The 13,446-nt window shown below is 48.9% G+C and overlaps 7 protein-coding genes across 7 annotated transcripts; 5 read left to right on the plus strand and 2 right to left on the minus strand.

Annotated features, from left to right (window-relative positions):
• Window positions 1–746: 746 nt before the first annotated feature.
• N7511_002734 (uncharacterized protein) lies at window positions 747–2,045 on the plus strand (the record flags this gene model as incomplete). The annotated part of the gene is made up of 1 exon (XM_057125159.1): window positions 747–2,045. One exon carries the CDS (start codon window positions 747–749, stop codon window positions 2,043–2,045), a length of 1,299 nt encoding a protein of 432 aa, XP_056987318.1.
• A 1,271-nt stretch (window positions 2,046–3,316) lies between these two features.
• N7511_002735 (uncharacterized protein) lies at window positions 3,317–5,445 on the plus strand (the record flags this gene model as incomplete). Its single annotated transcript, XM_057125160.1, has 3 exons — window positions 3,317–3,606; window positions 3,667–3,834; window positions 3,948–5,445. 3 exons carry the CDS (start codon window positions 3,317–3,319, stop codon window positions 5,443–5,445), a joined length of 1,956 nt encoding a protein of 651 aa, XP_056987319.1.
• Window positions 5,446–6,163: 718 nt separating this feature from the next.
• On the plus strand, window positions 6,164–7,165 carry N7511_002736 (saccharopine dehydrogenase family protein; the record flags this gene model as incomplete). The annotated part of the gene is made up of 1 exon (XM_057125161.1): window positions 6,164–7,165. The coding sequence occupies one exon, from the start codon at window positions 6,164–6,166 to the stop codon at window positions 7,163–7,165; it is 1,002 nt and encodes a 333-aa protein (XP_056987320.1).
• Window positions 7,166–7,384: 219 nt separating this feature from the next.
• Window positions 7,385–7,900, minus strand: N7511_002737 (DUF1993 domain-containing protein; the record flags this gene model as incomplete). Its single annotated transcript, XM_057125162.1, has 1 exon — window positions 7,385–7,900. One exon carries the CDS (start codon window positions 7,898–7,900, stop codon window positions 7,385–7,387), a length of 516 nt encoding a protein of 171 aa, XP_056987321.1.
• A 486-nt stretch (window positions 7,901–8,386) lies between these two features.
• N7511_002738 (nuclear transport factor 2 family protein) lies at window positions 8,387–8,857 on the plus strand (the record flags this gene model as incomplete). The annotated part of the gene is made up of 1 exon (XM_057125163.1): window positions 8,387–8,857. The coding sequence occupies one exon, from the start codon at window positions 8,387–8,389 to the stop codon at window positions 8,855–8,857; it is 471 nt and encodes a 156-aa protein (XP_056987322.1).
• Window positions 8,858–9,437: 580 nt separating this feature from the next.
• N7511_002739 (putative C6 transcription factor) lies at window positions 9,438–11,772 on the minus strand (the record flags this gene model as incomplete). The annotated part of the gene is made up of 4 exons (XM_057125164.1): window positions 9,438–10,709; window positions 10,760–11,450; window positions 11,501–11,595; window positions 11,653–11,772. The coding sequence occupies 4 exons, from the start codon at window positions 11,770–11,772 to the stop codon at window positions 9,438–9,440; spliced, it is 2,178 nt and encodes a 725-aa protein (XP_056987323.1).
• Window positions 11,773–12,294: 522 nt separating this feature from the next.
• On the plus strand, window positions 12,295–13,430 carry N7511_002740 (uncharacterized protein; the record flags this gene model as incomplete). The annotated part of the gene is made up of 4 exons (XM_057125165.1): window positions 12,295–12,397; window positions 12,467–12,571; window positions 12,635–13,323; window positions 13,371–13,430. The coding sequence occupies 4 exons, from the start codon at window positions 12,295–12,297 to the stop codon at window positions 13,428–13,430; spliced, it is 957 nt and encodes a 318-aa protein (XP_056987324.1).
• Between the last annotated feature and the right edge of the window lie 16 nt (window positions 13,431–13,446).

Consider the following 13,446-nt stretch of genomic DNA (forward strand, 5'->3'; position numbering starts at 1 on the left):
TTCCAGTAAGAAACAGTTCAATCATCGGTCTGATCATCACACCGGTTTCCACAAATTTGACAAATATATTTCTCAAAGAAGAAACAAGCAAGTCTCCCGCCATGCTCTATACATTTAATTGCCGTGCCGTGTCTCAGGCTGCAGTATATCTTCATCCTCCGAACGGAAACAACAGCGATGATCTCAAGTTCCCCACCAGGGACAATGTAGGAGTTAACGGGGATATGCCACACAGCCCACTCTGATCTGACTCGTCTGAAAGCAAGCAGTCGACAGAAATGACTCGTTCTTCGAAGCAATTGCAGAGCTCATAGCACGTGGAGTCGAGTCTTTACGGGGCCGTTTTCACTTTCTTCTCCTATGGTCCATCATGGCATTTGCCTTGGAACCTTGGCTATATGCCAATCCACAACATCCCTATCCTTTGAGAACGTGGCACCTCTTGGAGTCTGTGGCAGATGTTAGGATGCTGTTGAGAGACCAATTCACATCCCGGCGACCAGCGGAGGGGTGGAGTGAGCCGATTTGAGAATTTTCAGTCACTAGGCACAAATTTTGTCAGGCTCCCTTGGCTTGATGGAATAGCTGATCAGCATCTGGAAGCACAGTCGGCCTCTAAACTCTCTTGCAAGGTGGAATTTGTCATTCGTAGTATATAATTGGGTCTTATCTGCACAATGGAATCATACGTGATCAGAGCCTTTTTGAAATAGAATTCAGTTACTATAGCTGTGCAAATTGTCCACATGGGTTTCACCAGAAATGTCGCGGCTGTGGCTGCTTTTGTCTCTCTTGTGTCTGCACAGAAAGTTCTCCCTGTCGATGAGATTCCTTTCATTGGAGCAAATGTGTTCGAGGTGAGCGATGCCGCGCTCATCAACTACACCTTGTCCTACAAGCCTCCTTTTGAAGCATCTCAGTACGATGGATACTATTACTGGTCGGTCAACAATCAGACCGTCAGTACTGCGAACTTCACCGGGCACGATACTGCACAGGGCTACAACGTCCCTGATGGCTCCTATACCATGTACCCTTACTTTCAAGTAGGAGAGGGGAGCCCCAAGCCTATCAACAAGACCAAGCTCTTCGGTGAATGCGAGAACAAACAAGTTGAGCAGCGCAAGCATCCTCGGGATCTATGCTCCGCTGAAAAGCCATGCACTGGCAATTTCAAGAAGATCCTGCACATTGTCTTCGAGAACGAAGTGTATGGCTGGACCATGAGTGATCCCTACTGGAAGCTTCTGAGCACCAAGGGCAAGCTTTTGAGCAACAGCCACGGAATCACACATCCATCCCTGCCCAACTATGCCGCCATCCTGGCAGGTGACTTTTTCGGCATGGCGAATGAAGACTTCTACAACGTCAACTCCACAACTATCTACGACCTGCTAGACGCTGAAAATGTCAGCTATGCCACCTACAGCGAGTGGTACAGCCCAGCCGTCACCCACCGCGGAGACAAAGACTGCAACAACTACATCTTCAACGGCCCGATTGACAACACCAACCCAGACTGGAATTCGCAGGTATACCGACGCCTAGACGTTCCCGCTCTGCTATTCAGCACCTACACCTCCAGCTACGAGCGCTGCACCAAGATGTACGATGCCAACAAAACCTTCCCCGAACACGTCAAATCACACACACTCCCCGAGTACACCTTCTACGTTCCTGACATGCTTCACAACGGCCACGACCCCATGTCGGACAGCGACTACGTGCACCAGCCCCAGACCAGCGGCTCGTGGTTCAACTCCTGGCTAGACCTGTATCTGCCTGACCTGGAGGCGCAGGGTACCCTTGTGGTCCTGACCTTCGACGAGGCTACCTGGGAAAACGACGATGACTATATCCCCAATAACGATAATCATATGGTCACTATGCTATTCGGTGCTGGGGTTACCCCCAATACCACGGATGATACCTATATCACCCATTATGGGTTCATGCGTGGGGCTATCCAGAACTTTGGTCTGGGTTCTCTCGGGCGGAACGATACCAATGCTACTAATGGTAATCTGTATGATCTGGTGTACTAGATCGTGTTGGTTGAGGGTTGACCTGTCGTCAGTCAGCTTGGAGACATGCGGATGTGGATGGTCAGCGCTAAATGTGAAATGGAGATGGCTAAGGGTAGAGAAGGGGGAGTGGAGGAGTGGAAGGGTAGATAGATCGAACAGTGGTAGATAGAAATAGAGGTTGATTGAATGCGAATACGTGAAAATTGTTGGAGCTGGAGAATGTGCCTTCTTTTCCTTTCTTCTCTTCTTCCTCGTATACTTCTAGAAGCACCCGATCAGGCTGGACGATTGCGGCAATAATCACCGGGCGATAATGTTATGTGGCTTGCCATCGCGAACTCTGGATATCACGGATAGATGTTAGCGGGAACACCTAGAACCCTTACGAAGGCTGAGGTTCGCAGGGCACGTGTAGGAGGGCACGTGTAGCAGGGCACGTGCTGCAAGTTGGTGGCAGTTCATGTTCGGCTTCATCCCCACTTAAGCCTAGCCCGAGTGTTTTCATTCTATTAATTTTGCTAATTCGACTAATGGCCATCAGTTGTTGTTAATTCCATCGCAAACTCCGAACCGGGATCCATGCATTGGCCAGGCATCAGCAAAACACGAGAAATCCGTACTGTAGGGTTTCCCCAAAGCCGTGCGCACGAGTCAGAGTCTCAGCCAGTCGGAGCGAGTGAGACCAGGGCAAAGCGTGGTTCATCTCCCGATATTGACGGGTGCTCAGAACGCTCGGAGCGCCCGCCCCTTTCGGTTCGACGCGCGGTCGCAAGGAATAGCCAATGGAAATGCCCAAATTGCACACTCATGCCATCGCCCGCTCAAACTGAACGTTCTATAGCACCTTCGAAGCCGGGCGCTGACTTCGGTGCATGGGGCGGACCCAGCTCCACCGAATGAAAAAAAAGGGAACCATGTGCGTGGTGGTAGTGGTACGCCAGGGCTTGCCGCTAGTTCGTTCTTGGTTTTACGGCGGAACGGACGAGGACCTGTCATCTTCCGCGCCCTGAGGGTATGCTCGCGAGCTCTCTTCTTATAAGCCAGCCAAGCAAAGCTTTGCTTGGCTTGGCGTTGCTTAGGTTGCTTGTTTCTTACTTGCGACTTGGCTAGTAGAGATTACCACTCTACCACTCTCGCGTGTCGCAAGGAAACGATGGATTCTGTTATAATATAGTTGGGGTCCTCGCCAGGAGATGGCTGTTCAGACTTGTCCTCTCCTTCACACTCCTTGGTGCTTTTTCTGGTACCCTTCCTGACTCCTAGATCCGACGCGATCTACTTGGGACATAATGGCAGACAAGCACAACCTCAACTCCGTCTCCACGGAGGACATGGATGATCATGAGAGAGCCGCTTTCAATGAGATCATCCGTCCCAGTGACAGTTACCTCGCTGATGGTACCTACTGGGCTGATCTGCCGGTCGGCGAGCGCGTCAAGTTCTGTCTCGAGCAGGACCGCATCGAGACCCGTAAGGAGATGGCCTGGCTCTGGGATATGTTCAAGAAGGACCCCTTGGCCCCTCTTGCCTACTACTTCAAGAACAGTGTGCTGCCTGGTGCTGGTCTTGGTCTGGAAGGGTGAGTTATATCATGGAGGCCTTGTGGAATGAAACTGGGCTAACTAGCATTGCTCTCTAGTTATGTGCTCTTCTCTATTAGCAACGTCACCCCCCTGTTCAAGGCCTCATACAAGGACTGTTGGTCGACTGGCAAGGTTTGCAACCCTAACTGGATTGCCGCCGTCAACTACCTGGAGGTCGTTGGTATTCTTATCGGTCAGATTCTCGTTGGTCTTCTTGGTGACTGGTAAGCATGCTTCCTGCTATCCCTTCTCTCTGAACACTCTTTTATCTATCTCCCTGCTTGCTCCATCTCCATTTTATCTTCTACTTGGTAACATATGCTAACTATTTTCACAGGATTGGCCGTCGCTGGGGTCTCATCCAGGATGCAGTCATCATGTTCGTTGGTCTCCTTATGCTCACAGCCGCTTGGGGTATGACCCTCAACGGTTGGGTCATCTGTTACGCCTGGTCTCTCTTCTTCTACAGTATCGGAGTCGGTGGTGAATATCCCATGACCGCTACTATTGGAATGGAGAACGGTATCGGGTCTGGCAAGGTCAACGCCTCCCAGGATCGCTTGCACCGCGGCCGCTCCGTGGTCAGCGCCTTCCTGATGCAAGGTTGGGGTCAGTTTGCCAACCAGGTTATCCTGATTCTGTTGCTTCTCATCTTCCACCACGGAAGCGGAACTCCCCCTATCTCCACCACCACCACTAACTGGACATACCGTGTCTCCTTTGCCATTCCTGCCATCGGAACCCTCTGGCTTGTCTACTACCGTGCCTACCACGTGAAGGCCGCTGCTGCTAGCAAGCAGCTTGATGCCCAGAAGAAGAAGGCCTCAGTCACTGGCTACGACACTCAGTCATTGAAGTTGACCTTCAAACATTTCAGCCCTCGTCTGTTTGCTACCGCTGGTGGTTGGTTTGCCAACGACGTCTTCTTCTACGGAAACAAGCTTTTCCAGAGCAAGTTCATCGCTGTTATCAGCCCTGAGTCTAAGTCTCTGATGACCAACTGGACCTGGAACTTGGTCAACATTACCGCCGCCTTGGGCGGTTACTACTGCGCTTCATGGTTCGTCGATAATAAGCTCTACGGCCGTAAGTGGATGCAGATCGTCGGGTTCATGATGTGTTTCATTCTTTTCGTCATCCCCGCCTTCCTCCTCAAATACTACGAGTCCTCCGCCCACATCCATTCCTTCCAGGCGATGTACTTCCTCAGTTCATTCTTCAACCAGTTCGGCCCTAACTGCACCACCTTCCTCGTCGCCGCCGAGGTCTTCCCCACCCCAATCCGTGGCACTGCCCACGGTATCTCCGCCGCCGCAGGAAAGCTCGGTGCTCTCGTCATCGCCGTCGTCGGATCCTACACCACCACCCAGCAACAATTCTACATTGTCCCCTGGTTCGGTCTGGCCGGTGTGCTCGTCACCTATCTCTTCCTGCCTGATACCACCGGCCTCGATCTCCGCGAACAGGAACGCCGCTGGTTGCACATCCGTCAAGGCCGCGAGCACGAGTACCACGGCCCCGCCATCCACCGCAAGCATCTGTCTGTCTGGGAGCGCTGGATGGGCAAGGGCAAGTACTACGACGCCGACCTTGACTACCAGAGCAAGGTCAAGGAGTTCCGCGCTGAGTGGGAGTCCGCTATGGCCGTTCGTGGCGAGGAGAAGGACGCTCTCTTCGATCTGGATGACGTTGATGAGACCATTCTCCAGGGCTCTCTGCACACATACTTTGAGCGCACAAGCCCCATGATCCGCGGCATGGAGAAGACCGAGATTGAGCCTACTGCCCTTCCCGTTGGTGGGCACGATGAGCAGGAGACTCTCCGTCGGGAGTAAATTGTGAAACCTGTTTCCGCAGACAAGGGATCAATCAAGGTATGTGAATCCTGCCCGTGACTGGTCTGCCTCAAAGCTAATTTCTTCTATTTTTACAGTGTTCCGATATCTCATGTTTGACTGGTGTTTTATGCTACAGATCCTAGAATGTGACGGATACATCCAGGGAAACAAGGGTAGAAAAGAGACACGGCTGTCAGCAGGGTCGCAGCTGATGCTTCAATAAGTATATACCGGTGCCTTCTTTCATTAGGCAATCCGATTGTACAGCATAGTCAAGTTAATATATGTAATCTCCAACTGCAGTCCTAGCAGTTTAATAACGTACCTGCCAAGTTCCGACTTCTCACAAGAATTACAAGTTCAACGAATGTTTGCATAAATCCCGGCCAAAGATCAAGACGGTAAGCTTCGAGACTTGCGAGAGACTGTACGTATATTTGGTAATGTCTACGAATCATAAATTCTCGGTGTGTTATGGACAAAATCCGATAAAGTTTCATTTTCTAAGCTCCAAATGATCTCCTTCTTTCTGTACGCGCTTTATTTAGTACTGTGGTTTTCACGGAGTTGGTTGAGGCTGAAACCCCAATTGAACCCGGAACTCCGGGCTCTGGGATTGCATTCGAACACGAAATGTATAACAACTATTAAAGTATAGCTAAAGGAAATATTTGCGCAGTACCTCAAACTCCCCATTCATCCATTCAAGTCAACAATGGTTCCTCTGCTTATATATGGTGCAACGGGCTACACTGGCCGCATGGCCAGTGAACAAGCCAAAAGCACCGGTTTAGACTTCGCACTAGCCGGCAGGACAGAGTCAAAGCTAAAGGATTTAGCATCTCGACTGGAAGTCTCTTACTACGTATTTGACCTGAGCGAAAAAGTCATCCTCGATTCAATGTTGAAAAACACCCATGCCATCCTCAACTGCGCCGGTCCTTTCATCCAAACCGCCAAGCCACTCATGGAAGCATGCCTCCGGAACAAAACACACTATCTCGACATCTCAGCCGAGCTCGCTACCTACCAACAGGCACAATTGTATGACAATGCCGCCCAGAGAGCCGGCATCATGCTTCTGCCAGGCTGTGGTGGGAGCGTTGCCATGCTGGGTTGTCTCGCTAGCCATGTGATCGACCAAGTCAACGATCCCCAGACAATCGATATCGCCCTTCATGTGGCTGGGTCCATGTCGCGAGGATCTGCTATCAGTGCATCGAGTATGACAGCCGGCTGTCTCCAGCTTGTGGACGGAAGATTGGTTGAACAAGACATGAACCAAACAGCTGGTTTTGATTTTGGGGACGGTAATGGAAATGTGGAGTCATTCCCGGTGACGCTGCCTGATCTTTTGACTATTGGGAAGGCGTCTAATATCGCTAATATCCGGGCTTTTGTCCATGTCTCTGGTGATGCGTTTTCAAAGGGCGACATTGAACTACTTTCTGATGGCCCGACGGCTGCAGAGAGGGGCGCAGCCCCGTATCATGCCGTGGCTATTGTGACTTCAAAAGAAGGGGTCGCAAAGCGAGCAGCTTTGCATACTCTCAATGGATATACCTTTACTTGTTTGGCTTCAGTAGAAGCCGCAAGGCGTGTGTTGGAAAACGAGACCAAAATGGGGTTTCAAACGCCGGTGGTGGTTTTTGGAAAGGACTTTCTTCGTGCCATACCAAGTACTGAGATCAATGATCTCCAACTGGGATCTCGTTAGAAGGAAATCGCTAAAAGGCGACTCATGTGTTCTTGGCTGTGTAGTTTCACGGAACATCTAGTTAAAAATTCAATATGCCGACCTTTCCTCAAAATCGCAACTCAAGAGCAGCACATAAATTTCAAATAAATTTCACAATTTTAATATATCATTCAATTCAAGTAAAGCTTCTCAACTATTCCACGTTCTCAATTCTCACAAACCCCATCTAGAATCCAATCAAACATTTGTAAACTCAGCTAGATAATCCAGCTTCCCTATCTCGACCCCTTTAAGCCTCAAAATGCCATACGCAGTCACAAGATGAAAATAGAAATTCGGGATAGAAAACCTCACCGAATAATCCTCTAGCGTATATTGGAAAGAATTCCTACCAATCGGCGCAGTGAAAGTTTGCCCCTCCCTGATAGCAATATTTCTCGGATCAACGTCATTCAGCTCAACGAGATATCTCTCAATGCGGCTGAAAAGCTGCTCATAGATCTCGTCCGGTGGGTATTGAGGTGGAGGGTCTATGAAGGCTGCACGGCCGAGGGCCTTGCCGACGTTGTTTGTAGCAGACACTATTTGGAAGGATAGCGGTTTCATATCTTCGGCGAGGCTGGCATTGAGAAGTTCGTCGAGGGGAATGTTGTTCTGCTTTGCATGCTCCTCGCCCTTTTTGAGAATGAAATGAAGAGTATTGAGGCCTCGGATGAAAGTAGTGATCGTGTAGTTGTAAAACGGCGAGGTCATTTTGATGGGGGCTGTAGGCTCTTTGATTGAGAAGAAAGGGGTTGCCAGAAGGATAAAGAAAAGTTTATATGTGATTCAAGTGTCTGACTCTGTCGCCAATTCTTTGATAATATGATACAATGTATCAGTGGAAGTAAACGTCTCATCTTCACTATGCCGGAAGAGCTATTCGGAACTCGGAGTTCCAGTTGCAGCTGGTGAGATAATATCTCATTTGCCTACACTGGAAATTGGCTCGGTAAGCTCAACTGGAGATTTGTAATTGCTGAACTGTCTCTAATGAGAATTTGTCAGATGAAACGATTTATATGATGGCTTGAGCAGCTAGTTTTAGTATATAAAGCGGGCAATTTGCATCTTCGATTCGAACTTCTCATCACCTTTGATCATATTGCAAGTTCGATTTCTTCATTGTCTCAGAAAGTTCGCTATCCTTTCAATAATCTTTCACTTTACCTCTCCTCCTTCAAGAGAATCATCAACATAATGGCAGCAGCCACATCCGACCACGAGCTCATCAGGAACGCAATTGCCGGTGTCGCCATCACATTCGATATGAAGCAATTTCAGGACCTGGGAAAATTCTTCACTGATGATTGTGTGGCCGACTATACGGGCTCACTCGGCCTGATGAAGGGAGTCGATGCTGTGGCCGAGGGCATTCAGAACGCAATTGGACATCTGAGCACCTTCCATGGTTTGACGACCCAAGCTATACACCTCACGGGAGATGGTACTGCAGAGGCTACCACTTACTGTGCGGCTGGTCATTTTTTAGGTGACAAGTCATTCCTCGCGGAAGCCCGGTACTTTGACAAGCTTGTGAGAGTCGTTGAGGGAGACAGTGTCAAGTGGAAAATTTCATACCGTCTGACCACTATGATGGGTGTTCCGCGGGGTGATGTTTCTATCTTCCAGATGGACTTGGATAGGTGGGCTGACAGCCTGAAGGGTTAGATGATGTTGTCCCTGTTTCAAGGGTGTGTATCTGAGTGTGAACAGACTTTCTAGGTGGTGGTAGTGGTTTCTTTGTCCTCTGTCTTGTTGGAATCAAAGAAGTAGTAATCAATGGCTTTGCTTCAAGGCAGTTCTAGTTACCAGTCGGTATAGCTTCAAGCAATTACATGGACGATTGAGAATTTGCCTGAATAAGCGATTGATTCAGGTACCCATAGGTTTCTGAGGCTCGTGATTCTAGGGAACAATCGACTGTATCGGGGTTCCGGTTACCTGGTGGGCTTATTACCTATAATCAAGTTTTGCATCCCTGATTCGAAATTGGCATTCTTAAAAAGATATCAAAGACCCTCGGCGGCGCTGAGCTCGGAGTTCCGTGCTGCTTAGTAAACGGGGATGGCTTCATGTTCCAACCCATGGACCTTGGATTTCCTCGGCAAATATCAAAGCGCCACATATCATCGGAGGTTTGGACCTGTTCATGTTCAGTGGAAATCAATAAAATAAGTGGAACATAAATTCTGACTTCCAAATAAAGTGATTCATGTTCCATTGGGTCTCATTAGATTTACTATTAGGTTCACAGAGCATCAAAAAGCCTAGTATCAGGGTTACTCCAAAAAGTCCCAGACAGATTCTCCAACGTCTCAAAGTCAGGCATCCACAACGGATCACTTTCATCCTGATCAATCCACGGCGCCAACTGCAACGCCATCCTAACAGCATGCTCCGAATCATCATCTGCGCTGACCTGCGTCGTAATACCCGGATCAGGCGCCAACCCGGTCGGATTGACTGACGGGAACTTATCACTGCTAGGCATACCAGGGAGAGTAGTATTCCAGTTGATTCCATGCTGCGCAGTCATCAACTCAGCCATCCCGGCATTACGAGCAGTCTCGTTGCCCTGCAGCTTTTCCATGGCGGCGTTGACAAGAAGTTCGAACGCATCGCGATATTTCTTCACCCATGCTGCACGCTCGCCCATGACGAAAAGAACGGTTGAGCAGGCGCGGATGTCGTTGCTCATGCGGACGGACCAGACCTGGTCTGTGTGTGTCCATAGAGCATAGAGAAGGGTAATCCCTGCCATGAAGACGGTTTGCACGGCGAGGAAGGAGTGGCCGTATTCCAGGGTTTGGTGGAGGCGTTTGTGAGATTGGCAGATATTTCCTGCGGCGCGGAGGCAGATGTGATAGTACGGGTCGGTTATTGGGAGGAGAGGGAGGAAGGGCTGGATCAGTAGCCGTACGGCTCTGTTATAGTGAAGCATTGGGTAATCCAAGTCTGGACCGCTGAATCGCAGTAGGGCTGATTCTTTCCATTCTTCGAGTTCGAGATATAAGGGGTCCATTTTCGGTCGGAGGGAAGATAGAGGCTTGTCAGCGCGATAAATTTTGTGTTGAATGCGCGAATCAATGCGACGGACTTTGAAGAGATAAATTGCAAACGTCATGGAAGTGGTTTTATTCGGATCTTGCGGTGCTGCTAGTATTGTTGGATCTTCAACGTCATCATCCACGTCCAGTGGTAAATCAAGGTCAATGTGACGGTCGGTGATGCTGAATGGCCGGCCTAGAGACATTGAAACTACTCTTTCGAGGTAATAAACCGTCCAGAATAGCCTTCGGCGCATTTGTGTTGTGAAGGGGTCCATGTTGATCTCATTTGCCTTTCGGTGGAGACCAAGGTCAATGGCAGTGCGCATTGCAAGTCCGATCATATACCACAGTCCATGACTAGATGCAGTTCGGAGGTGATACACGACAAGTAGAACCATCGCTTCGATGTTTTCAATGGATCTCGCTTCACACATTGAGTGAACATGCTGCAGGGCAGTACTATAATACCGCTAAGGACAGTTTTAGCGTTTGGTCATCTTTTCTTGCAAATAGTACTCACTTCGGGTGCTGTATATGCGTATTTTTCACTCAATTGAAGCATTGTTGCTCCGATTGCATATATCATGTTGAGTTTGAAGATAGCGAATCGATCAGACTGAGTAAGATCTTCACGTTTGGTCTTAGCCAGTCGCCATCGATCTTCGTGAATTTGCCAGACTTGCTTCTGGTTGATGAATGGGTACCTTGAATGTAGTCGGGTGAAATATGTGTCCAGGATTCGTGCCCCCAATTCATTAGTAGGTGGCTCGACATTTGCTGGCACGAGCTGATCTCGAATCCGAGGAGTGGATGGCTGCTCGGATGGCCCATGTACTCTAGTTGTTGGGTTCTGAGATTTGTTGCCGTTCGTGTTTGTGTTTGTCTGATTTGGTTGCATTCTTGTGATAAATTGGTTCCAGACACTTGTCTGGACCATCTCCCCCAAGTTATTAGCAAGAGAAAACCCAGAGCTGGCTCCTACGTAGGCTGGAGCTTCAGAGGAGCTCAGGGCAAGCAGGCCAACAATTTCCCCGACGGGGTTATTGTCCAGACCCGAAGTAGCTGTCTGTGGCGTTGCATGGCTCCCTTGCGGGGAGAGCAGCGTGGGCGCAGCAGTCGCAACCCCAGTATTTGGATCAGGAACTGCTTGCTCGGACTGATTCAGTTTGCGCTCCAGGAATGCCACACGTTCTTCCAGCACGCGAGTGTAACTACACTATTAGCGCCCGATCTTCAGCTATTTAATGCATCGGAGACTTACTCATTTTGGCGGTCAGTATCCTCTCGCACGCTGGACTTGTCGCACACGACCCCCGCTTTCAAACAGTTCGAGCAGGTCGGATATTCATTGTCGCACTGGTTCAGTGTAAGACACTTTATTACTGACGAAAGAAAAAACAACCTCAAACTCACTCTTTGCTTCCGCGTCTTGCATCGAGTGCAAGCGGTCCGGCCACGCTTCCGCGGATTATGATCTCGTGACGCAGGGCTGGTCTGCCGTGAAGACCCAGGGCTATGCCCAGGCGCATACATTCTGCATTCTCTGAAGTACAGAGGTTTGAAGTTCAAGGCTCTTCGCAGTGGGCGCCTATTATCGCGTGAAGTGAGGTTGCATTAGAGAAGATGCGGTTAGATCGGAACGCCAAGAGAATCCAGGGTTCAGCGGCATTGCGACTGTTATGTTTTTTTACCTTACCTTCACTCGAGTTTCATTTTATTTTTTCTATTTGTTGTTTAGCGGACTAATCTCAAGTGACTTCTTTTCAAACCGCCACAGATATCTGCCTGTGGCTCCTCTTTCGAGTCAGTTTCCAAAAGATCCTACTGTGACCCAAGCAAACCTCATCACAAGTTCAGCCAGACGATTAGGTGAACTTCTGATTCCCTTTCAACTCTAAAGGGTTCTCTAGATAAATTTTAACTTGACGTTATTGGGACGATTTCCGAGAGCACGCGAGGTAATATTCAACGTGGCAACATCCCTAGGCTTCAACAATAATCCTCTGCGAGGGCATAACGATCACTGCTTTATACTGCATTCCCAAAAGATACACAATGTGGGCAGCACCATTTGACTTGCTGGATAAAGTCCTATGGAATCTTGTCCAAGGACCTCACGAACGAAGCGTGAAAAAATATCTGAATGAAGCTACTCAAGGTCAGCCGCAACCAATCTCTCGGCATATGAGGCACGAACCCCTGAGCTAACTAGAGAAACATGGAATAGAATCTGTTGTAAAAGATTTTCAGGAGACGTTGAACTCAAGGTCGAGCTATGTTTGGTATCTGACCTCTGCATTTGACACGCATGCGTACGGCCCTGATAAAAAATGTAAGCCGGGACTATTGACCGCCTGGTACGTATGAATTTACGTGCAGCTAACCATGAATTTAGACTGGGATGAACAAAGTCTTCGAAAATATATAGATAGTTCACACCGTGGCCTTATCACTTCAGATACCTCGCTCCTGCTCTTGTGGAGATGCTTCCGCTTCTATGCATTCTATCCTTTCCCGCCGGATATTACCAATAGCACAGTTGATTACGACGCGTTTAAGCGTGCCGTAATACTACTTGGCGTTCAAGGCTGTGATATGGTAGGCATGGTGGATGATGGAGGTTGGCACTGGCGATCTGATGATGGCTATATTCCACGAACAAACCTCCAACGCATGCTAAGGAGTGTTGGCCATATAGAAAGTATCGATGAGAAAGACTGTCAAATCGAGGCAGGATTCAATCCAATCATCGATGAAACAATGGACGTTCTGAAAACGACTGCGCCTTTTCGAATGCACTGCGGTCCCTGGGCAGATCAGCTCGACCCTGTTGCGCGGAGGCTACTCGGGGAGTCTACAAAGACCCAGTCACAAGTTTCATGGGAGGAATTCTCGGATTTACTAAGCTTGGTACTGCGTTTAAGACTTCTTGATACTAAAAGGGCTTTTGGTCTCCATTTTGGCGAATTTGGAGGCCCAGCTCCGGCAAAAGAAACCGCGAAAAAGATTGTTGATGGACTTAGAGAGGGTCTTGTCGGAGACAATATAACTATGAAATACTATGACAAAATACTTGAAGTCTTGGTATGTATCAGATGTTCTGGACTCTCAACATGGCTGACCTTTTCTAGCCCGATCTGCACGATCAGTTCCATCAGTTCTGGGCAGTCCTATTTCAACCGCAGATGTAAATTAATGGAGAAGCCT

This window comes from Penicillium nucicola, assembly GCF_028828085.1.
Source record: "Penicillium nucicola strain IBT 29836 chromosome Unknown utg000002l, whole genome shotgun sequence".
In the NCBI taxonomy this organism is placed as follows: domain Eukaryota; kingdom Fungi; phylum Ascomycota; class Eurotiomycetes; order Eurotiales; family Aspergillaceae; genus Penicillium; species Penicillium nucicola.